The sequence below is a fragment of the Hyaena hyaena genome, unplaced genomic scaffold, assembly GCF_003009895.1.
Source record: "Hyaena hyaena isolate Hyena2069 unplaced genomic scaffold, ASM300989v1 scaffold_602, whole genome shotgun sequence".
Taxonomy (NCBI): domain Eukaryota; kingdom Metazoa; phylum Chordata; class Mammalia; order Carnivora; family Hyaenidae; genus Hyaena; species Hyaena hyaena.
Window position 1 is genome coordinate 592,441 of NW_024081229.1, and position 24,569 is coordinate 617,009.

Genomic DNA, 24,569 nt, shown 5'->3' on the forward strand with positions numbered 1-24,569 from the left:
GGCGTCAGCTGTGGTGCCAGGAAGGAGACTCCCATCAGGAGGGGCAGGATCTACCTCAGGTAGAAACCGCCGCGCAGTAGCCCCTACCCATTGGAACGTGCTAGGTTCCAGATGTCCTGAAGGGAGATGCCCGTTACCGGAGTCACTGCCAGGGAAGCCCAAGGCTCCGGCTTCCCACCCACCGTTTAAGGTTCATTCACTGAACTCCCAATCCTGATGCGATTCATCAACGAGAGGGCACTGTTACCCAAGCCGTTTTGCCTAATATTGCAGCATTCCACCCTTACCAGGTTTCCATGGGGACAGATATAAAAAATTAATCCAAGTCACATGTGTCCAAGAAGGAGAAAGGGTTTTGGTAACCTTGTACCCAAAACATATGCTGTATTTTGTGGATGATTTAGTTGTGTGGGTAAAAAGTACGGAAACATCAAGGTAAAACGATGATAGACCTTGTCGGTCCTCTCCACTGAGGGAGGGAACCGAAGGCTGCGTCGGCCGCCGTGTCCCCTGCTGCTCACTGTCCCCAGAGCCCGTCCTCCGCGAGAGGGAGCCCTTCGTCGGGGCGGGGGAGCCCTTCCTCGGGGTGAGGGGGCCCTTCCTCCGCGCGGGGGAGCCCTTCGTCCCTTAGCAAGCGCAGTCTGAGAGCACAAGCAGAGGGCTCCTCGGTCCGTCTGACAGAAGAGGCTTTTCTAGCTCGCCTGTCTTATAAAAAACCATTTTGATGAAAATCTTTCAAAATTATGTTAAACTCCACCTTCTCAAACGGAGTAACTCGATTATGATACGTTCTTGTGTCTAAGATTCAGAGGCTCTTGTCTCTAAGGCCTGCGGCCCCCAGCGCGCCTGGGGCCTCCCTGGGGGGCCGGGGGCGTGGCCGACACGCAGCCACACCCCTGGGCCCTAGCGCCCCGCCCCCTGAGGTTAATGACTTCGGGGTGACCGCTCAGTACGGGAGCAAGGATTTCCGGGAAAAGCAGGAAACCGCCACGTGCGTCCGTGGGCGCGTTGGAACGAGGGCGGCGGTTTGCCTGCCCAGGGCCGCCTGGCTCCGCGCGCTCGGGGCCTTGGCGCCCCTGAGCGCCTGCTGCTGCTTGCTGTGGCGCTGCCGCCTCAGCTCGCCTGTGTGCTCGTCGCTCCCAGCACCTCGTGCCTTCCCTTCCCTTCCCCTGATTCGTCTTCTCGTTTCCAGAACGCTTGAAAGCCACACCGCACAGCTGGTTAGAATAGTATGGAAGAATGTATAGTCTCTGAACAGACGTTTGCGTGATTCTCCAGGGAATCACATGCGCCTCTTCTGCCGGTTGGGTCCGCTCAGGCTTTTCTTCCATACTTTCAGGCCTAGGCTGTTCTGTGAAGGATTGAGGATTTAAGTAATTGTTTGAAAATAGTTGGTAAACTCTTTGATGGCGAGGATCCTCTCCCCGCTGGTACGTAGGAGGTGTTCGGTAAGTTAGTAAGCCCTGGAGTCCTCACGTTTTGCTCCACACTGCGATTCGCAGACTAGAAGACACTTCTGTGTAAAGAAAACCTCTGCAGATGCAAGTGAGTACTACGAAAATTACATTGAAGACCTGAAGAAACAAGGATTTCTGCTAAGAGAATATTTTACGCCCGAAGCAACCCAGTTGGCATCTGAAAACCTGCAAGCAGTAAGGCTGATTTGTGTGCAATTTCTATGGTTGATTGAATATTTTGAGTCGAAGTGTTTTCTTTATGACAAATACAAACTTGGCAGGAGAGAAGAGTGGGAGTTAAGCGCGGGGCAGCCTGTGGGGAGTGAGTTCCATCCAGGGTGAGCCAGGAAGCTTCCTGCTTGCTTCAGCAGCAAACCCTCATGGCTTTCAAAAGATTTCATTACTACCTGGGCCAGGAATCAGGGGTCCTTAACCCTTAATGCCGCTTAATCTCTGATGTCCCTGCCAGGCCTCAGGCTTACAAAGGGAAGGAAAAGACAAAAGGAAAAGTGAAGTGGGAGTGAAAGAGAGAAGGGGAGAGGAGGAGAGTGCAGGGAGGAAGAGGAGGCTCAGAGAGCAGTCACTTGGCTGCCTGTGGCTCTCTCCTTGGCTGGAATTATTTCTTCTCCCACCTCTGTTCATCCTGGTTTTCAGTCAGTCCACTTGAAACTTCTTGTGGTTTTTTAAAATTTTGTTGTTGCAGTTGCTTTTGGAGGAGGTCATCAGTTCAAGCGCTCTGAGCAGAGAGGTGAGCGATTTGGTGGAGATGGTGTGGGCGGAAGCTCTCGGCCACCTGGAGTGCACGCTGCTCAAGCCCGTGGACAGGATTAGTCTGAATGACGTGAGTCACCTGCGTCCTTGAAGCAGAACCTCTATCGTGACCGACCTGCTTTCTGGCTTACTGGCGAATTTTGTTCCTACTTTGATTCTGACATCTTTTTAAATTTCTTGCGTGAAAACTCCATCTCCTGTGGTTGCATTAGAATTCCTCTCTCGGTGAATATAGACATAGTTGTGGACGCAGCTCTAGCTATAGATACGGATGTAGATGCAGATACAGATCTAGATACACAGATACAGATATTTAAGCCTATAGATATTTAAGCCTCTGGTTCTTTCCTCTAGTTAAGCTGAGCCCGGTTTTGGAAAACTTCTGATGGTGTCATCGTCACAGCTGAGCTACATCTCCCGTAAACGTGGCATTTGTCTTATGGCTGGTGTCCAGGAGAAAACTAATAGTTACGATGCACCTAACAACTATCTTAGATCTTTTTCTGCATGTTCCTTCACTTTCTCTCTAATCGTCCCGATTCAATTTTAATAAACATGTATTGTCTTCCACTTAAAGGTGAGCAAGGCAGAGGGAGTTCTCCTCCTAGTAAAGGCAGCACTGAAAAATGGAGAAAGGGAAGAACAGTGGCAAAATATGATGACGGAGTTCTACAGATTAATACCTCACAAAGGCACAACTACTGAAGAAGTGAACCTGAGACTATTAGCTAAGAAAGAGGACCTCTGCCAGGTAAATCTCGGAAATACAGAATTCAATTTAAAATGTGCTGGGGAATGGGTGCCTGGGTGGCTCAGTCGGTTAAGTGTTCGACTTCAGCTCAGGTCATGATTTCACCACTCCTGGGTTCGAGCCCCGCGTCGGGTTCTGTGCTGACAGCTAGCTCAGAGCCTGGAGCCTGCTTCAGATTCTATGTCTCCCTCTCTCTCTGCGCCTCCCCTGCTCACACTCTTTCTCCTTCAAAACGGAATAAATGTTCAAAAAAAAATTTTTTTTAAATGTGTTGGGGAAGAGTCTTTTCAAATCTGATTAATAAGGGAGCACTGAGTCACAAAAGTTGGCTCAAAATGAATGCGGACTCATTTTAGAATGCTTTGAGTCTTTATGGAAGTTACCTGAACCATGTTCCCAAACATGAATGTGTTGGAATAGTAGTACAAAGGCAGCTATGTTTAGAATTGCTACACAGTAAAATAATTTTCTACGTCAGAATGCTGCCGGCCCTGGGCCAGGTCTGAGGACCCAGAGGGGCTTCCTGGCTGCTCAAGGGATAGAAATCAGCAGGAGAGACAGGACGCCTAGGTGGCTCAGTTGGTTAAGTGTCCGACTTCAGCTCAGGTCATGATCTCATGGCTCTCAAGTTCGAACCCTGTTTTGGGCTCTGTGCTGACAGCTCAGAGCCTGGAGCCTGCTTCGGATTCTGTGTCTCCCTCTCTCTCTGCCCCTCCCGTGCTCATGTTCTGTCTCTCCCTCAAAAATGAATAAACATTAAAAAATTTTTAAAAGAAAGAAATCAGGAGGACAGAAATCAAATGCAGGCCAGTGGGAGGTGAAAGCAGAGGTTACTGAAGGGAGAGAGGGAGTGCGGGTACAGAGTGTGTGGGAGACTCAAAGGAAAAGAGGAAGTCTTATCTTTGCCTGAGTTCTGGGATTTTCATGTAGGTCACGGTCTGCTGTACATGTCTTCTCAGGCACACAGGGACTGGTCAAAACAAAATGAGGGCTCAGGTGATGTTCCTCGGAGCCAGGGAGTGTCGTGGAGATGTGTAACTGGGTGATCTGGAGTGATGTGGCTTCTCACGTCATTCCCACCTGGCCCTTCCTTAGATATCATCTATCCTAGAGAAATCCTTACCTCCTTGTGCCATACAAGGAAGACATACACTATTTGCATTCTGACGTGTGTGTAAAGTGGGGGTCCTAACAAGAGGAGAAGGAGGAAAAGGAGCAAAAAGCAGATTTTTACTGAGTCTTCAGTTTCCCTGTCTCAAGGAGATGAGTTAGGATTCTGTCTGTAATTGACTTGAACATTGAGGACACGTATCACCCTGTGTAACTGGAAGCTGTAGGGTGGCTGCTGGTCCAGTCATTCAAAGGTGGCATTGTCATCAGGGGTCTGGCTTCTTCCCGTCCCCGTGCTTCCTGTGAAGTTAGCGTCCCTCCCCCTGGCTGCCCGAACATCACCTTACAGCTGCAGTGCTGCATAGCATCCCAGCCAGAGTACTTCTTCTCTTGCTGTTAGAGGAGGCTCCTCCCACCCCCTGAAATCCAAAATAAGTGGAGAATCAACCGATGAGATGAACCAGTAAATAAGATGAGAAAGGAGTCTTCCAAATGTAAAGTTTCATGATTTGACCAAAATAAAGAGCCTAAGTGGCTGGTTTTGCTATTGAGCAGGTGAATGTGACGCCCATCCAAATACTTTTTCATTTAACTTTCATTATTTTCAGTAGGTGATACATCTGCATTATTCAAAAGTCAAAATTAGATATTTTTTAAAGTTTATTTTTATTTATCTTGAAAGAGAGAGAGAGAGAGAGCGTGCGGCAGAGGGACAGAGAGAGAGGGAGACAAAATCCCAAGGAGGCTCCATGATGTCAGCACAGAGCCTGATGCAAGGCTCATGACCTGAGCCAAAATCAAGAGTCGGATGCTTAACCGACTGAGCCACCTAGGTACCCGGTCAAAATTATATTTACAAGGGATACTCAGAGCAGTCTCTCTTCTACCCTGTCCTCTTGACCCATTTGAATTCCCCAACTCAATAGATGTCCATTTTTACTAATTCGCTGGTCTTTGCGGTTTCTTTATGCAAAAAACTATAAATATGCGCATGTATACTTACTCCTCTCCTCCTTTTTCTACATGAAGAGTCATATGCCATCTTTGCGGTTCTGCATCCGCTCTTCCCACTTAACATATCGTGTACATAGGGAGCACCCTCATTCACCACGTTGTGGATTGTTTCCGGACTTTGCTACTACAGACAACGCCACAGTGAACACACGTGTGTACTGGTCATTTCACACGTGCAGGGGAGGGTCTCTGGGGTGTGTCCCAGGCATAGAAGTGCTGGCTTACAGGATGAAGGCCTCTGTGACTGTGGTAGATTTTGTCTGATTCCCTCATCAAGGGTCTACCATTTGCCCACCCACTGTCAGTGAGGGAGAGTTTCTATTTCCTATAGTTTTACCCAAAGTATATTTGTCAAACTTTTAGACTATACCAATTTTGTGGATGAGACATGACCTCTCAGTTCCAGGATCTATATTTAGGGGATGTTTGTGTGTCTTTTTCTGTGAACTGCCTATTCACGTCCTTTGGCTCCTTTTCTTTTGTTTTTTTTTCTTTTGTTTATTTCTTTCGCTTTGTTTTGTTCTTTACTTTGCTTATGGTGAATTGGGGTGGTGGTTGACTGGTTCTATTTCACCATACAGAAATTTTTTTACTTTTAAATAGAAAAGTTCATCAGTCTCTTCTTTTATGGCTGGTGTATTTGAATAACAGTGAGCCCGTCCCACGCTAAGGTCACAAAGATGCATGGCAAGTAGAATGGATAGGACTCCCTGTCAATGTCTGGTTCATCTCAAAGATGGGGAAAGCAATAAATTCCTATATAAATGTAATTCAGATTATCCAGGAGCTCTGTTCCCCCCTCCAAGCTCCAGGACCTGTGAGTATACTAAGTATACCAGGGTTCTCTCTCAGGGAAGACACCTGTGTCTTATTCATTTTTGTGTCTTTCAAACCTAATACAAGCCTGGCATACAGAACATGCATAATGAATTTTTGGTAACAGAATCAGACTTGAGTTCTGATGATCTGAGTTCCTATTTAGTCACTATCCCCTCTTTGCTGTGGAGTCATGAGCAATTAATTCAGCTTCTCAGAGCCTCATTTTCCCGATCTAGATAATGAGGATACTAAGATCTAATAAGACCAGAGTTACAGTGTGGATTAAAGGAACAGTGTACCTGGGACGCCTGGGTGGCTCAGTTGGTTAAGTCTCTGACTTCAGCCCAGGTCATGATATCATGGTTAGTGGGTTCAAGCCCTGCATTGGGCTCGGTGCTGACAGCTCAGAACCTGGAGGCTGTCTTCAGATTCTGTGACTCCCTCTCTAACAAACCCAAACAAAAACAAACTCTCTCTCTCTCTCTCAGAAATAAATAAAATACATTAAAAATAAAAAAAAAGGAACAGTGTACCTGAAAGCACTTTATCAACAATGATATGCTGTCCTCATGTATACTATTATTATTATCATTATTGTATATTATGCTATCATTGAGGGCACGATATATAGTAAAGGTATTACCTTTAATATGCCACTTACATATTGATCAAAGTACTGATCAAAAGCTGGCTCAGTCGGTGGTACATGTGACTCTTGATCTCTCTGGGTTTTGAGTTCAAGCACCACACTGAATGTAGAGATTACTTAAAAATAAAATCTTTGGAAGAAAAAAGCTTTGGGGAAGTAAAACCTTATTTTTCCAGTCTTTTTGAGAACGTGTCGTGTGCTATAAATATTTTGATATGTAGTGATTCTAACATCTTGTATTATTTCCATCTACAGCTGATAAGAGACATGGTTAATGTCTGTGAAACTAATTTGTCCAAACCCAACCCGCCATCTCTTGCCAAATACCGAGCTTTGAGATGCAAAATCGAGCATGTTGAACAGAACACCGAAGAATTTTTCAGAGTTAGAAAAGAGGTTTTACAGAATAATTGCAGGTATGCATAAAGGAAATGTTTTAGGATCTGTTAGTATGTAATACTATTTCAGATTCTGTTAAAAAGCTACTATCCAGGGGCGCCTGGGTGGCTTAGTTGGTTAAGTGTCTGACACTTGATTTCCACTTAGGTCATGATCTCAGGGCTCCTGAGTTCGAGCCCCCTGCAGCTGGGCTCCACACTGAGAGAGCAGAGCCTGCTTAGGAGTCTCTCTTTCTCCCTCTCCCCCTCCCCCACACGCATGCGGGCATGCTCTCTCTTAAAAAAAAAAAAAAAAAAAAAGCTACTCTCCACAATTACCTGTATAATTTAATCCTCTGTAACAAGGGAACTATATTGTGATGACAAATTACTTTCTTCAGTGTTAATAATATAACTTGGGGCAGTATTCTGTGCTTGAAAACTCTCCCTATTAATTCACTCTGAGTTCAAGTTTACCTAATCTTGCTGAGAATTAAATTTAAAAATTTTAAATTGCAAGGTATTTTTGTGTTTTGAAGGGTACTGTATAGCAAAACCCACTTAAGTTAAGATTTTAAAATGCAGGGCTGTGGGTATGGTAGCTTCTCAGAAGGCCACTCCATGGCATGAACACATTCAGTTGAAAATCTGGAAGACATGTCAAGAGATAGGACACCCCTAAATGTCAGTCACATCTGTTTCCTCACTGATGGCGAGACTCCCTGTTTCTTGTGCTCATGTGTGTTCTACAAGCCAGGGCAGCGGCACTAACAAAGGATGCATGTAGATCAGCCCCTCAGACCAGCCTTCACTGACCTGGACCCAGCTTCAAGGCTGGGGAAACTAATGTGATGGATTATTCTCAAGGGTGGGACTGATTTCCGTTGAATTGGTCACTCAGCCCACTATGTAACTTCCCAGCACTCCTCTGTCTGAAGTCTTTCTTCTGGGTGTTTTTGGCATCTCAGCTCTCATGAGGTGTAATGGGCCAGGCTAAGCTTAATCAGCCTCACACACTGCCTAGAGCCTAAGGTGATGAACTGCAGCCCCTTACACCAACAGCGAGGGCCATTTGTTACATTTTTAGGAGTTTTGTGAGCTGAATACGATTAGTAACTTGACATCGGCTGTGGTGGGAGGAATTACACCATAGAGATCAGAAAATGCTACAAATCAGGGTCATGTATGGGTTTTGCTGTTGCCTTGAGAACTGGTTTCTGGCACGTTGCTAGAGGCACCCCCTTATGGACTAATTCAGACATATCTCAATTTGTGTTCTGTCTTCCTTGATCGGTCATCCTCAAATGCCATTACTAGCATTACTTCACACCCACTAAGATGGCTATATTTTTTTGAGAAAACAAAAATATGGAAAATTACAGTGTTAGTGAGGATGTGGAGAAATTGGAACTCTCATAAAATGGTGCAGCTGCCATTTGGCAGTTGCTCAACAAATTCAACACAGAATTATTGTCTCCCCTCGCAATTCCACTCCTTGTTATATACCCCAAAGAACTGAAAACAAGTACTCAGACAGATACCGATACATGAATGTTCATAGCAGCACTATTCACAAGAGCCAAATGGTGGAAACAACCCAAATGTCCATCAGTGGTTGAATGGATTTACAAAATGTGGTATATACATAAAACGGAATATTAATCACCAAAAAAGGAATGAAGTACTAATACATGTTACAAAATGAGTGACTCTCAAAAGCATTATGCTAAGTGAAAGAAGCCAGGCACAAAAGATCACATATTATATGATTTCGTTTATATGCAACATCTGGAATAGATCAATCGAATCCGTGAAGACAGGAAGCAAATTGCCTGGTTCCAGGAGAGGGAAGAATGGGGACTAACCAATAGAAGTGGCGGTCGCACATTTTAATATGCTAAACACTACTGAACCGTATAGTTCAAAATGGTGAATTTTGTGTTGCGTGACTTTTGTGTTAATTTAAAAAATGCCTTTGCTGTAGATCTTTTCCAGATTTTGCTTTTATATATAATCAAATTATTTTTATGTCTTTTGATTTGACTTTTGACCCCACCCCTAGGCATCTGCTAAGATCTAATATTAATTTAGAAACTAGTAGCAATGAAGGCAGAATGAGGAGGAGAGTAACTGACTTTCTCCAGAGAGTCAAAGAGAAGAAAGAGCCATGTCTTCAAGCCCCGGGGAAGGGAGTGCAGTTCAGTCATCTAATGTAACTCAAGCCCTTAGCGATCTCACCTCACACCCTAGTAACGTCATACAACGGAAGTGGACCTCTCCGGATGGAGACATTCTGCTGCTGTGAAGAAGCAGAAGAAACCGCAGAAGCAGGAGAAGCAGCAGAAGCAGGACAAGAAGGAGAAGAAGATTTTCTCCATTTTATTTCACTAATGGTTTTTCTCATATTAATTTTTTCTAGTTATAAAACTCATGTTCCTTGCTGAAAGTTTAGACAATGTGTGAAAACATGAAGAAAACTAAAGATCACCCCAAATCTCGCCACCGAGACATAACCCAGAGATAATATGACCACTGTTGACATTTGGGTGTAGAATAAATATATCCCAAATTGAGTTACTGATTCTCTTAGGCTAGTGGTGTGCTGGTAGGCCAGCTCTCCAAAATAAAAGTCCTGACTTGTAATAACCGCTGATTTCTGTGGGACAAATGCTCCCACCATAGGTAATCCCAAGCTACCAATGTGACGCCAAGAAACGTGGAGTTGGGAAGACATACTCGAGAGGCTCTCTTATCTCCTCCACCCCACAACTCTGTCTCTCCGTAGTCCCCCAGTCTTTCCCCGTGCCTCCCATCCTAGTCACCCACGCAGAGAGTTTGTCAGCTCTTCGTCATCCCCACGTTGCCATGCCCTGTCACTTCCGCCTGCAAAAGCTCTGTAATCCATTGGCTTCCTTCATTTGCACTTCTGCCGCCTTCAGTCCAGACGCCGCCCTCTCGTCTCCTTCCTGACCTTCTTCCCGCTCCTGCCCCATCCAGTTTCCTTTCCCATAGCAGCCAGTTAGGTCTTAGAATACTCACTACATTATGCCATGTTGCAGTAAATGTCACCTTCAAGGATAGGCCTTTCTTGACCATCCCATCTCTGAACCTGGTAGAGTAGAACTTAAAATCAGTTATTTGTTAACTTTTAATTTTTGTCTCACCATTAGGATGTAAGCCCCATGAAGCCAGAGACCATGTATCCTCATTTCTAGTGCCTGGCAGAATACTCAGCACAGAGTGTGTTTGTTGAGTGAATCAGTGCGATGAATTCAAGCTATATATTCTATACATTATATAGTTGTCAAAATTTGGGATCATAGCATGTGTAAAGTTTTGTAACCTATTTTTAAAATTTATTTTACTACAAGTCTTACTTCTTATCCTTATTTATTTTCTAAGAGTGTGATTTTTAATGGCTACATAGTATTTCCGAGAATTGTTATGTTGTGACTCATGGAATCCATTCCATAATAATGGACATTTGGGCTGTTTTGGTTTTCTCCCGCTAGTGATGATATTTTATTTTGCTTTCGATTATGCAACCTCAAGATTTTTCTTCTACTTTTTACAGTGAAGGTCCAGTGGACATCTTGCAGATATTCAGGGTTGGCAGAGTGAATGAAGCCACAGAGTTTTTGAGCCAGCTTGGCAACGTGAAGCCCTTGCTGCATGGATCTCCCGTACGAAGCTTTGTAGGAATCCTGTCCCGGTAAGAGGACACCATCTTGATTTTCCATATGTTTGAGCCTCACGAACATGAAGTGTTTTACCTTTTCTCCTAACCTTTTTTATACACTACCTGGGTCTTCTCAGTTAAAATCAGCTTAACTGCATTCCAGAGAAAACAGAACCCTTTAAATTATAATTAAATATAATTTAAATTATTTATTTATTATATATATTTTAAAGTGTAGTACATGGGTATGAACTGCTTCTTGAAGATGGCAGCATATGAAGAAAGGAGATTCTCTATTCCATGGCTCTTCTGTGTGTCTAATCTAGGAAACATCCAATACTTAGAGAGAAAGGTCTAGAAATTAGAGTACCTAGATGCTATGAGTTATCTGTTCAAAACATAACTCTAATTTTCTATTTGCTTTGAATTATCACTTAATATTAGAGCCAAACTACAGTCACAGAGAGCAGGGAGATGTGATTACATCTGGGTCCTTAATTAAACACCTAAGAAGAAACTTAAAAGGACATATACAGGATACATCTAGAAAAAACATTCAACTGCTGTTGAAGGACCCAAAAGACACTTGCACTAATCAAAAGGATGCCAACTTTCCTTGAATAACCTATAAATTTAGAGGTATCACAATAAAAGTGCTAACAAGATTTTTTTTAAGAAATAAAAAGCTGATGATACTGCACATATTTTTTAAAATCTGACTTTACAAGGATAATTTTGAAAAAGAAGATTAATGAAGAGGAATTAACCAGTCAGACACTAAAAACATGTTATAAAGCTGTGTTAATTAAACTATTGAGGTATGCCCAAATAGATGAATCTATAGAATAAAGAATCCAAACGTAAATGCAAAAACGTAGAGGGCTTAGTATATGACCAAAGCAGCTTTTATTTCTGTAGGAGAAAGATAATTTCTTCAATACTAGGTACTGGGACAGATTACTACCTGGAAAAGTACAAAGTTGGATCCTTACCTCATTCCTCACACTTCACTCCACGTGAAACAAAGGCTTAAAAATTAAAAATGAAAATACAAAGATACCCATTGAAATATAGGACATTTTTCTAAATTAGCTTTTAAGTAGGACTAAACCCCAAAAACCATTTTACAAAGATAATTACATTTCATAATACAAAATTCAAACTGTAGATGTTTCTGTAGTAAACACAGAAGTCTCCCTTTACCCACCTTCTCAGAGATAAACATGGTTTAACTTTGATCACAGAGAGTTCTTAGCAATGCTAGAAGTCCAGTAGGAACCTGGGTAAGTTCTTAAGCCAGGGAGAAACGCAGGCGGCACTGGACTTACACAGGGTTCTGCGGAGTGGTGGCCTCGGCAAGCAGGAGGCAGAGCCCCGACCCGACCCATGGCAGGAAAATGGCCAGCGTCTCAGGACTGGTCAAGACCGTGCCGAGAAACTGGCCATGGATTGGTACGTTTGAATAGCACCTAGAAATCCTTCTGTGGGATTACTTTGAAATAGATTTTTCTTTTCATTTCATGCTCGCTGTTTATTTATTTATTTGTTGTCTTTTTAACTGGTGTATTTTTTTCCAGTTTTATTAAGGTGTGATCAACGAGTGAGAATTGTATATATTTAAGGTTGTACAAGGTGATTTTTTATTTATTTTTATTTATTTATTTATTTTTTAAATGTTTTTATTTCTGAGAGAGAGACAGAGAGAGGGAGAGAGAGACAGCATGAGCAGGGGAGGGTCAGAGAGAGAGGGAGACACAGAATCTGAAACAGGCTCCAGGCTCTGAGCTGTCCATCAGCACAGAGCCTGACGCGGGGCTCGAACCCACGAACCGTGAGATCATGACCTGAGCCGAAGTCGGATACTTAACCGACTGAGCCACCCAGGTGCCCCACAAGGTGATTTTTTAAAACACATAGCTTGATGATTTAATGTACATGTACGTTGTGAAATGATTATCACAATCAAGTTGATCAACACATCTATCACTTCATATAGTTATCTTTTTTTCCTGTGGTGAGAACACTAGATTCCACATAAATGTGAGGTTAGGCAGTATTTCTCTTTCTGTGTCTGGCTTATTTCACTTAGCATCATGTCCTCCTTTAATAGCACTTGTCTTTGCTGGAATTATGAGGCTATAATAAAAGGTACCTTTCTTTTAGTAAATCATTGTAATTTCCTTTTCTTTTTAGTGGGTTGCTTTTACCCAAAGTAGTTGAAGATCGTGGCACAAAGAGAACAGACATCGGAAATCTTGGGAGTGGGATATATTTCAGCGATTCACTCAGGTTAGTATATTATGTATACTATAGAGGATATCCTTAATCATGCTACTCACACCCATCACCAGGGATTTATAAGCAAGTAGTTGCTATGTGGTTTCCTCCCATCTTTCCTTGGTGAGGGATTCCTCACCCAAGAAACAGATCACTGAAAGCGACCAGTTTTCTTAGTATACTATATAAATATGTCTTTTGTGATGGATATTTGGGAAAATTTTATTTTAAAGCACCTTAGTAATTTTATGATCCTGAGAATCTTTACATATATTTACCCACTTAATCCTTACAACAACCCTCTTAGGTCAGTTCTGTTATTACCCCATATCACAGATGAGAACACTGACGGACAGTGAGGGTATCTTGCCTAAGGTCACACAACATTTTGTCTTTCTCCAGGGCCATGATCTTAACTTGTATAGCACATGACCTCTCATGTGCTTATACACATTATATACACAAACAACTTATCTATTACTTAAGATATAACTTAAGATAAATTATATCTTACCTATTATAAATGAACTCGTTCAATAATATTTCATCTTCAATATCCTTGTTAACATTTAAATCTGTCCCCAAAGTAGCCGCAAGGTATTGAACCACCTGCCCTGTGCATGGCACCAGAACATTGTCTACAAACCTCACAAGTGGTATTGTGACATCATTTTATGAAAAGGAAACAGACTGATGGAGGTTAAGTAACTTGCATAAAGTCACAGAGATAGTTAAATGATGGAACTTGGTTTTAGGCCCAGGATAATTAATTATCCAGGATATTTAAGGAATTCCTACAAATCAGTAAGAAAAAAAAATAAATAAATAAAAAGCAAATGGACAAAAGACATGAATAAGAACCTAATAAGAGGAAACACATGGACAATGTCATTTGAAAAGATTACTAATCAAGAATATGCAAATTAAACTATAATATACCGTTTAATGCCTATCAGCAAAAAAAAAAAAAAAAAAAGAAAAAAAGAAAAAGTAACATGTCTGGATGTTGGTAAGTCTCTACAACAGCCTGCACTCTCAGACCCTGTTGATAAACTGATAAGCCCTCTTGAGAAAATGTTGGCATCGTCTGCTGTAGCTGAAGAGCATAGTTAATGGTGTGACTTAGGGACCCTATAGATCGGACTCAGAACCAGGGAGCGGTGGCTCTCAATCCTGGCTGCACATTCGAGTCACCTGGAGATTTTTTTTACGTTTATCTTTTTTACTTGAAGGACTTTCTTTTAAAGTTTTTATTCCTATTCCAGCTAGTTAACATACCATATAACATTTCGTTCAGATGTACAATTTAGTGATTCTACACTTCTGTGCGATACCCAGCGCTCATCACAAGTGCCCTCCTTAATCCCCATCACCTATTTCACCCATCCCCCCACCACCTCCCCACCTGAGGAGCTTTTAAGCATGACTGGTGCAGATTTCAGCCCAGATCAGTTAAATCAGGACCTTTCAGGTTAAGGTTTGGGTGTCAGTAGTTTCTAAGCTCCCTGGATGATTCAGCCTGGGTTGAGAATCACTGACAAGAACATGAATGGCTCAGAAAACCGTAAGAGCCGTGGAAATGATGCAGGTGCCCCGTAACAGTGGAACGGATCCAAACGTTTTGGTGGAGTCCTAGGTGGCAGTTTATACAAGTGAACCACAGCCACACACACCATGTCGGTGAGTCTTAGGAACGTAATGTGGAGCAAAAACTTGCTCTATGATTCTGTATGTATGCAAATATGAAAACAAGCAAAGCTAAGCATATTGTTGAGGGACACATATCTATGATCAACACTATAAAAGAAAGAGAAAATAATATACACGGAAACACAAGATAGCGATTAGATTACCCTCTGGGTGGCAGGGAAGGTAATGCCACAGGGCAACATAGAAATATTGATGATGTTCTTTTCTATTTCTTTTTTTTTAATGTTTATTTTTGAGAGAGAGAGGGCACACACGCATACATTTGCAGGAGAAGGGTAGAGAGAAAGGGAGACAGTGGATCCTAAGCTGGCTCACGGTGACTACAGAGAGCCCACAGCAGGGCTTGAACTCACTGACCATGAGATCATGACCTGAGCTAAAGTCGGATGCTTAACCAACTGAGCCACCCAGGCACCTGTGTTCTTTTCTACTTGGCAGTAGCTATGTGGTTGGTTGTCTTATCATTGTTCTTGAAACTTAACACGTCTGGTATAAATGCTGTTTCCTCAGTACAAAATATTTGAAAGTAAAATTTTTTAGAGGTTAAGATTTTTTTCTAATAATTTGGGATTCTGTTGAATTTAACCAAGTTGAAGTCCTTGGTGACTGGACAGAGTGGTGTCGGATGAGGCAGACTGCAACAGGCTGAGGGGTGATGGGCAGGCAAGCAGTAGAGGCAGCCATAGAGAAAGGCCGGGATGGAGACGGAGGAAGCTGAGGTAAAGTCAAGGTCACAGGCTCAGCAGGCACAGGGAAACAAGTTTTAGGAGAAAAGGGGGAACTAATCTTTTTTTTTTTTTTAAGGGGGCAAGCCTTGGGACACCTGGCTGGCCCAGTCGGTGGAGCAGGAAGCTCTTCATCTCTGGGTTGTAAGTTCGAGCCCCGTGTTGGGTGTAAAGATTACTTAGGGGCGCCTGGGTGGCTTAGTAGGTTAAGCGTCCGACTTTCACTTAGGTCATGATCTCGCGGTTCGTGGGTTCGAGCCCCGCGTCGGGCTCTGTGCTGACTGCCAGCTCAGAGCCTGGAGCCTGTTTCAGAGTCTGTGACTCCCTCTCTCTCTGACCCTCCCCTGCTCACGCTGTCTCTCTCTCTCTCTCTCCTAGAAATAAATAAAACATTAAAAAAAAATTTTTTTTTAAATAAAGATTACTTAAAATATTTTTAGGGGCGCCTGGGTGGCTCAGTTGGTTAAGCATCTGACTTCAGCTCAGGTCACGATCTCATGGTTCATGAGCTTGAACCCCACATCAGGCTCTGTGCTGACAGCTCCAGAGCCTGGAGCCCACTTAGGATTCTGTGTCTCCCTCTCTCTCTGACCCTCCCCCACTAACACTCTGTCTGTCTCTTTCAAAAATAAACAAACATTAAAAATGAATAAATAAATAGAATAAAATATTTTGGAAATATAAAAATTTTTTAAAATTTTAAATAAAAGGGAGCAAATCTTAGGGGGCTTGGGTGGCCGAGTCAGTTGGGTGTCTGACTCTTAATTTCGGGTGGGGTCATGATCTCACAGTCATGGGATTGAGCCCCATGTCGGGCTCCCCACTGAGCTTGGAGCCTGCTTGAGACTCCCTCTCTCCCTCACCTTCTGCCCCTCCCCTGCTTGTGCATGTTCGTGCTCTCAATCTCTCTCTCTCAGAAAAGAGGGGGGAGTCCAGTCTCAGGAGATAGAACAAAGTGTTGTCAGGCAACACTTTTGTATTTGGGTCTCGATATTTGGAAAAATAGAGGTATGTCCCAAACGTGTTGCTTCCAGAGGTGTCCTAGACTATGCTCCTTAATAACAGAAGTTGCTCTTTTTTTTTAAGTTTATTTATTTGAGGGACAGTGAGCATGGGAAAGGCAGAGAGAAAGGTTGCTTTTTTAAAGCTGCTGAATCCTGAAGAAAGTCTAAACAAAATCTCTCGTTTAGATGTCGTTTGAAATTTTTGTTTCTCCATCTGGATTCAGAAGGGCTTGTGAGAATGCAAGTGCTGTCTTTCCCTTTGACCAGTTCTTACTTATGTGGCATTTCGTGTTCTCTCTGAGCTTCAGTGCAGGGAAGCCGTCTACTTTGTCTTAATTAGCAAGGTGGGAAGGCTTCCTTACCTTTCATCGCTTTGGTGTTTGCTGCACCAAAATGCGTGTGTTTTAGTCGTTAGTAAAGACTTGAGGCAGCAGTGGAATTCATCCATCCCTGGGAGAAAGTACCTCAAGCAGAACAGAAAGGCAACATCTGTGTTTTTCACATTAAAGTTTTAAACAAAGAAGTGACTAATAAAGTTCTAAATTTTAATAGCAGTAAAATCTGGAGCATTCTTCCGGCAAAGTCGTTTAGACAGTATTTCACACGTAGAGATGGATAACAGACACTAAACTGCCTTTGCCGTGTAACCGTAAGTCACAAGCACGCGCTTCCTCTCCCTCGCAGTACGGGTGTGAAGTACTCCCACCCGGGAGAGACGGACGGCACCCGGCTCCTGGCTGTCTGTGACGTAGCCCTTGGAAAGTGCGCGGACTTCCACAGAAGAGACTTCTCCTTGTCAGAAGCACCGTCAGGTTATGACAGTGTCCATGGGGTTCGAGCTACACCCACGGTCACCACGGACTTCGAGGTAGTTATTTCAGGAAACGAGCAGAAAGGCTCCTGTTTTTTTTGAATATGCTTACGTTTAAATAATTATTGCATATCTATGGCTGCCTGAATTCAATATTTTCTGAATTAGGAAACCTGCAATTCTGCTTTTGTGAAAACATTTGCCAGTAAAGGATTTTTCCCCACACCTATTAATTTCTGTTGGTTCTAGGACGATGAATTTGTTGTATATAAAACCAATCAGATTAAATTGAAATACATTATTAAGTTTTGCATACCTGGAGATGAAATAAAGGACTTTCACCCTTGTAATACTACTGAATTAGAAGAATACAGACCTACGGTTTCAAATTTTTCAAAGGTTGAAGGTAAGACAGTTTTCTGGAATACTGTTTTATGTGATATTTATAGAACTCAACCATTTTATTCTTAGAGGAATGAATGTTCATGTTCGGTAACTGTATCTATGACTTTATACATAAACATTCTATTTCTGTTTAAAAAAATTTTTTTTTTACATTTATTTATTTTTGAGAGACAGAGACAGAGCACAAGTAGGGGAGGACCAGAGAGAGAAGGAGAATCCAGAAGCAGGCTCGAGGCTCCGAGCTGTCAGCACAGAGCCTGATGCGGGGCTCGAATCCACAAACTGTGAGATCATGACCTGAGACAAAGTCAGACTCTCAGTCAACCGAGTTACCAAGGCGCCCCATCTGTTTCCCTTTTTACCTTGTAAAAATAAAAACCAGGATACTTGAGAGAGGTTAAGTGTTCTCAAAATTACTTGTTACTTTGTTAACATACCTAGGTTGAGCCAATTCCACAAACTCACAGAAGCAATTTAAGATGTCCGAGTCTAAGAAGTGTGACGGGGTTGGTGGAGCAGGCAGAAAGCACAGCTTTAGAACCAGGAAGCTCAGGTTCATTGTCAGCTTGCTTAACCAGCTCAGGCACCCAGGAGCCCTGATTGTCAACTTGCTAATTACTAGGCTGTGCAAAATGGGACAGACTGTGTAGCTCTTTCAGCCTCAGCTTTTCTTTCTTTCTTTCTTTCAAGTTTATTCATTTTTGAGAGAGAGAGAGACAGAGATAGAGCGTGAGCAGGGGAGGGGCAGAAAGAGAGGGAGACACATAATCCGAAACAGGCTCCAGGCTACAAGCTGTCAGCACAGAGCCTGATGCGGGGCTCGAACTCACGAACCGCAAGATCATGACCTGAGCTGAAGTTGGATGCTTAACCGACTGAGCCACCCAGGCGCCCCCAGCCTCAGCTTTTCTATGTTGCATATGAGGTCAATATCTGCATTAAGTGAAGGCACTCCCCAGAATTGTAATGTGCAGCTTATATGTTAGTAGTAGAAATATATGATAGGATGGTAGCTTCTCAGGAAATCATAAGCCCAAACTATTATAACATTTATTAATTGCATTATAAAAACACATTAACATTTTTAACTGTGATAAAATTATTTTTTATCAGAAATATATGTTTTCATGTGTAAGAAAGTAACACTGCTTTTCTCTCCTGGAGCCATTAAATTAAATGTCTGGCAAGAGCGTATATATTTACATATCTAACTGTATGTGTATTTTTGTACCATCTGGTATAGAAAGTATACCATATGTTATATTAGAAGTTTGAGGGGCGCCTGAGTGGCTCAGTCGGTTAAGCGTCCGACTTCGGCTCAGGTCATGATCTCACGGTTCATGGGTTCGAGCCCTGTGTCGGGCTCTGTGCTGACAGCTCAGAGCCTGGAGCCTGCTTCAGATTCTGTGCCTCTCTCTCCCAGCTTTTCTTTCATTAAAAAGAAAATTAAAAAGAAAATTTTGATTTAGTGTCCCTTGGAGTGAATGTCTATGGAGTCTCATATTGGTCTTACACACTTTTGTGGCACAAAAAATAATAATGACTGACCAATCAAAATTACGGGCCAGGGATGCACATATCTAGATTCATGCATAAACTACACTTATTTAAGTATTCCTAAGACTTTTCTGTACTTGTGTATGTGTTTAAATGGATGCCTTTCAAGTAATTGCATGACTCTAAATTTTCAAGATGAGTCATCAGAATCTCTAGATTAAAAAGGTCATGTGTCTGTTACAAATGCTCCCCCCATTTTTCTCATGTGGGTTCACTTACTTTATAGAATTGACTATTGAAGATCATAAAATGCTACTTGTCCATTTTTCCCTTTAAAATATAATGTGTAAAGGGAAGGGAAACAAATAAAGATTAAGATAACAAAGATAGACAGTGCAGGGATGGTTTTAAAAGCTAACATTATCGTTTTAATATGTAGATTATCAGCTACAAGATGCCAAACCTTTCAGCAACATCAAGTCCGGCCTTCAGGATTTCTGTGGCAATTCAGTTCCTCTTGAGGATGTTCACATCAAAGGAAAAATAATAGACTTTGTAGCCCAGGTATGTTCTTTGTGGTTTTAAATACTTTTTGATACTTTCAATAGATATAAGACATCAATGACAATTTGATTATAGTTGCGTGAATTAACATGTGCATTTTTTATGTTTATTTATTTTGAGAGAGAGAGAGACTTGAACAAGTGGAGGAGAGGCAGAGAGAGAGGGAGAGAGAGAGATTCCCAAGCAGGCTCCACTCTGAGCCCCAGTGTGGGGCTCCATCTCACAACTGTGAGATCATGACCTGAGCTGAAATCAAGAGTCAGAGGCTCAATCAGTTGAGCCACCCAGGTGCCCAAAACATGCATTTCTAAAATTTGTTCATTTCACGCTTTCTCATTGCCATGTAGTGTCCCATTGTATAGATAAACCACATCTTCTTGATCCATTTGTCCGTTGATGGACACGTAGGCTCTTTCCATGTTTTGGTTATTGTCATTTCATATTTTAAACCTGATGAAGATTTTCCATGGGGAAGTTTGCCCAATAACTCCTTTTTTAAAAAATGTTTTATTTATTTCTGAGAGAGAGAGAGATAGCATGAGCAGGGGAGGGTCAGAGAGAGAGGGAGACACAGAATCTGAAGCAGGCTCCAGGCTCTGAGCCAACTGTCAGCACAGAGCCTGAGGTGGGGCCCGAACCCATGAACCATGAGATCAAGACCTGAGCCGAAGTCGGACGCTTAACTGACTGAGCCACCCAGGCGCCCCTGCCAATAATTCCTGATTTAGCAGTGAATTTTCCACTAATTTGTGATTAGACTGCTGGCCTGTAGGTTGACTCTGAATATCCAAACAGAGGCCCAGCAGCAGGGACTTGTATATTCACGGCTCACTTATTTGACTCTTAGAATGAGTTTAATGTTTTTAGGTTAATAACAAAACTAAAATAGTAGTTTCATCTGCAGGAGGAACATTAAGATGTCAAAAATCAGCACAGTGTATTTGTTTCTCTTCTGAGACCTGGTAAAAATACTCTTATGATCATTGTGAGATATCCCTTGCTCTCTGAGTGCCCGGTCACACGATTGCAGAGAGTGAAGCTGACGTAGGCCTGACCCCGGAGCTCCTATGCAGACAGACCTGCTAACTAGACGCGGGCAGGACATGCGCAGAGGAGGGAGAAGCGTTAACCCTGCGCGGCGTACAGTTAGACAGGGGCCCTGCCCACCAGTCACAGGTGCAGCATCAGTGCGCTGGGGGGAAAGGGGTGCCGTGCACGGGCGCGTCCTGGCTCTCTGCCAGGTGCTCTCTGAACTTCTAGAATGGCCCAGTCAGCCGACCCCCAAGAAACCCTAGGACCCAATCCTTTGTGGCTCCCCCCCCCCTTCCCCGTCCCAGGGTAGCTGCCTGGGGAGCAGGAGGCTGCCACCAGCTGGCGAGGCCTTTGCTTGAAGAATTGTGAGATCAGGTATCCTGGAGGGTGCTGACCTGCTGATGTGGAGAAAGTCAAATTCGTTTTTAAATACATGTGCCTTAAAACTTTTTTCTCTGGTGCAGAACATACGCTGGGGGCAGCCCAGTTTACTGTAAATCCAGTTGTGGATGGCTTTTTGTATAAGTTCATAACCTTTATTCTCTTTTGTTTTACGTTATTTATTTTGAGAGAGAAAGAGAGCAAGCAGGGGAGGGGCAGAGAGAGAGGGAGACAGAATCCCAAGCAGGCTCCACACTGTCAGCGCAGAGCCTGAAGAAGGGCTCCATCTCATGAACCGTGAGGTCATGACCTGAGCTGAGATCAGGAGTCAGACACGTAACCGACTGAGACACTCAGACGCCCCGCCTTTATTCTTTTAATTTTCTTTTTTTTTTTTTTTTAAATTTTTTTTTTTTAATGTTTTATTTATTTCTAGGAGAGAGAGAGAGAGACAGCGTGAGCAGGGGAGGGTCAGAGAGAGAGGGAGTCACAGACTGAAACAGGCTCCAGGCTCTGAGCTGGCAGTCAGCACAGAGCCCGACGCGGGGCTTGAACCCACGAACCGTGAGATCATGACCTGAGCGAAAGTCGGACGCTTAACCGACTAAGCCACCCAGGCGCCCCTATTCTTTTAATTTTCATTTCAGTCTCTTCCCAGAGATGATTGATGACAAATGTTTAAGTATTTTCTCCTTATTATTGCCATATGTTTAAATGTTACTGTTTATTATATGTCTAGATGGTTTTGTTTAATTTTCAAATGTTTAAAGACTGGCTTTTTCATTTGTAGCAACATGGATGGACCTTGAGGGTGTTATGCTGAGCGAAATAAGTCAGGCAGAGAAGGACAGATACCATATGTTTTCACTTACAAGTGGAACAGGAGGAACTTAACGGAGGACCACAGGGGAGGAGAAGGGGAAAAATAGTGGGGGAGAGGGAGGGAGGCAAACCATGAGAGACTCTTGAATGCTGAGAACAAACAGAGGGCTGATGGGAGTGGGGGTGGGGGGAGGGGGGGAGGGGCATGGAGGAGGGCACTTGTGGGGATGAGCACTGGGTGTTGTATGGAAACCAACTTGACAATAAGCTATGAAAGAAAACATAAAGACTGGACTTTTCTTAAGCAAGGGAGTGATGTGATAAAGAGTCCAGTTAGTAAGATTAATCAGATAGAACTAGTGACAGCATATAGGAGTGGAAAAGAGTTGATTCAGGAGTCAACTAGGCAGGAAGAGATGAGTATAATGAGAAAACCCACGGAGGTCTGTGCACAGAGAGGTAAAGGAAGAAACGCCAAGACCTGGAAACAGACCAGATATACGAACTCTTCTGGAAGAGTGTCTGTCCCATGTGACGCCAAGGAGGGATCAAGACCCACACGTAGCGGGACTGTTCTGTCGTGGCCTTCACGAAAGTTGCGTTGCTTCTGTTAACCAGTTTGCAGTATTGTAATACTAGTGACTTTTATTCCAGCATGTGTGTATGAAGTACCTAACGATGTAGCTAATACGCTTTATACTGCGACAGGGACTCCACATTGCAATCCTAGAATGTTCTAACCCCTGAAGCCAGGGTTGGGAAGTTGAGGGATATGATAAAAATTCAAGGAATTTAAAGAAAATATACATCGTAGTTTTCATTAATAGTTGTTCTTGCAAATGTTGTTTCATCAAGTATATGGGTTTTTTTTTTTTCTTCAGGTCGTTGTTTTTCAGACATACACCAATCAAAGTCATGTGCCCATTGAGGCAAAATACATTTTCCCTTTGGATGATAAGGCAGCTGTCTGTGGTTTTGAAGCATTCATCAATGGGAAGCACATAGTAGGAGAGGTAAGGGGAGAAAATGAGCTGTGATCGCTCTTTGGTTTCAAAGTCAGTTTCCCATTTACTCAGATCTCTCACCTGAGTTCCCATAGCTATAGGGTTGAATAGCAGCCTTATCGTAAGGCAGAATTAATCTTTGAAGAAGCAAGCACTTAGACAGCTGGCCTCCACCCAGGTGTCCCTCCCTGGTTCACTGGTTTCTGTTCCTGCCCGTCCAGTGTTCGTCAGTCAGTGCCTTGCAGATTCTTTGCCCAGCACTTCGGAAAAGATCAATTTCATTATCAAAAGATTGAGAGAGGCACGCTGGAAAACTGGTGAAGCCCTTATATAGTTTTGCAAAAAACTGACCCTCTGCACCCTGTGGTAGCAGCCAAACTGAGGTGATGGCTGTTGTTGTAAGAAAAGGTGTACCAAAAAAGTAGCAAGTGATACATTCTTTCTTTATTCTAAGGGATTAGCCCCCAATTGCAGTAACTCCTATTTTATTAAATTTAAGCTTTAACTTATTATTTTTGTTCAACATAACATCCCAATCAAATGTTTTTTTTCACTGTTGACTCTGAAATATTTTGGTCCCAACGTCGTCATTTTAGCCTTTTATGATTCACATTCTTATTAGATAAGAATAAGATTTTAATGATCACTTTATATAAGTTCCATTTCACCTTAAATTCTTAGTTTTCTGGTTTTGCATAGGTTTTAATAAATATTGATGAAGTTTTTCTTGTTCAAGTCTGAAATCACTATTCGTTTAATGACTCGTATGAAAATAATCTTTTCCAGGTTAAAGAGAAGGAAGCAGCCCACCGCGAATACCGAGAAGCCATCAGTCAAGGCCATGGCGCTTACTTGATGGACCAGGATGCACCCGTAGGGCTTGATATTCATGCCTGTGTCTCACATAGTTACCAGAGGGAGAAAGAGTTGGGATATGACTTGAAACATGAAATTCATAGTAGAAACTGGGATAATGTATGATGCTTTAGGCCTAGAGTTTAGCTTTGCTGTTAGTGAGGGGAGGTCAAGCTGGTCGGAACCATTTGGCTTTACCTGAATGAGGAAGTAGACGTGTCAGTACTGCCTGACAAATAAGGACAGCTGCCTCTGTCCTTGGGAACGGAGTTTCCCAGAAGTTATAAGGAAAAGAAGACATTTGGGTACATAATCCTCATCTTCTGATAAAAAAGTGTAATATACAGTTGACCATTGAGCTACAGAGGTTTGAACTGCATAGATGCACTTGTAGGCGGATTTTTTTTTTTTAAATACAGTACAGCCCTGTAAATTTATTTTGTCTTCCTAATGATTTTCTTAGTAACATTTTCTTTTTTTTTTTTTTTTTTTAAATTTTTTTTTAGTGTTTTATTTATTTCTAGGAGAGAGAGAGAGACAGCGTGAACAGGGGAGGGTCAGAGAGAGAGGGAGTCACAGACTGAAACAGGCTCCAGGCTCTGAGCTGTCAGCACAGAGCCCGACGCGGGGCTCAAACCCACGAACCGCGAGGTCATGACCCAAGCGAAAGTCGGACGCTTAACCGACTAAGCCACCCAGGCGCCCCTCTTAGTAACATTTTCTTTTCTCCAGCTTACTTCATTGTAAGATGATAGTATCTAACACATAGCATACAAGATATGTGGTACTTGACTGTTTACGTTATCAGTAAGGCTTCCAGTCAACAATAGGCTATTAGTAGTTAACGTTTTTAGG

At 42.7% G+C, this 24,569-nt stretch overlaps 1 protein-coding gene and 1 long non-coding RNA gene across 2 annotated transcripts in view; one reads left to right on the forward strand and one right to left on the reverse strand.

Moving 5' to 3' along the window:
• The window catches only part of PARP4 (poly(ADP-ribose) polymerase family member 4), an 86,427-nt gene that overhangs the window by 13,679 nt on the left and 48,179 nt on the right, over positions 1-24,569 (forward strand). The window contains exons 7-17 of the mRNA XM_039256951.1: positions 1,503-1,652; positions 2,161-2,298; positions 2,806-2,979; positions 6,827-6,987; positions 10,523-10,660; positions 12,821-12,916; positions 17,028-17,211; positions 17,404-17,560; positions 19,496-19,620; positions 22,737-22,868; positions 23,646-23,732. Coding sequence (XP_039112882.1) covers positions 1,503-1,652; positions 2,161-2,298; positions 2,806-2,979; positions 6,827-6,987; positions 10,523-10,660; positions 12,821-12,916; positions 17,028-17,211; positions 17,404-17,560; positions 19,496-19,620; positions 22,737-22,868; positions 23,646-23,732 — 1,542 coding nt within the window. The remainder of the gene's footprint in view (positions 1-1,502; positions 1,653-2,160; positions 2,299-2,805; positions 2,980-6,826; positions 6,988-10,522; positions 10,661-12,820; positions 12,917-17,027; positions 17,212-17,403; positions 17,561-19,495; positions 19,621-22,736; positions 22,869-23,645; positions 23,733-24,569) is intronic.
• Positions 4,189-13,517, reverse strand: LOC120248579. Its single transcript, XR_005532607.1, has 3 exons — positions 13,419-13,517; positions 9,988-10,057; positions 4,189-4,508 (listed from the first exon to the last, which is right to left on the reverse strand). It is a non-coding gene; the product is annotated as an uncharacterized LOC120248579 (long non-coding RNA).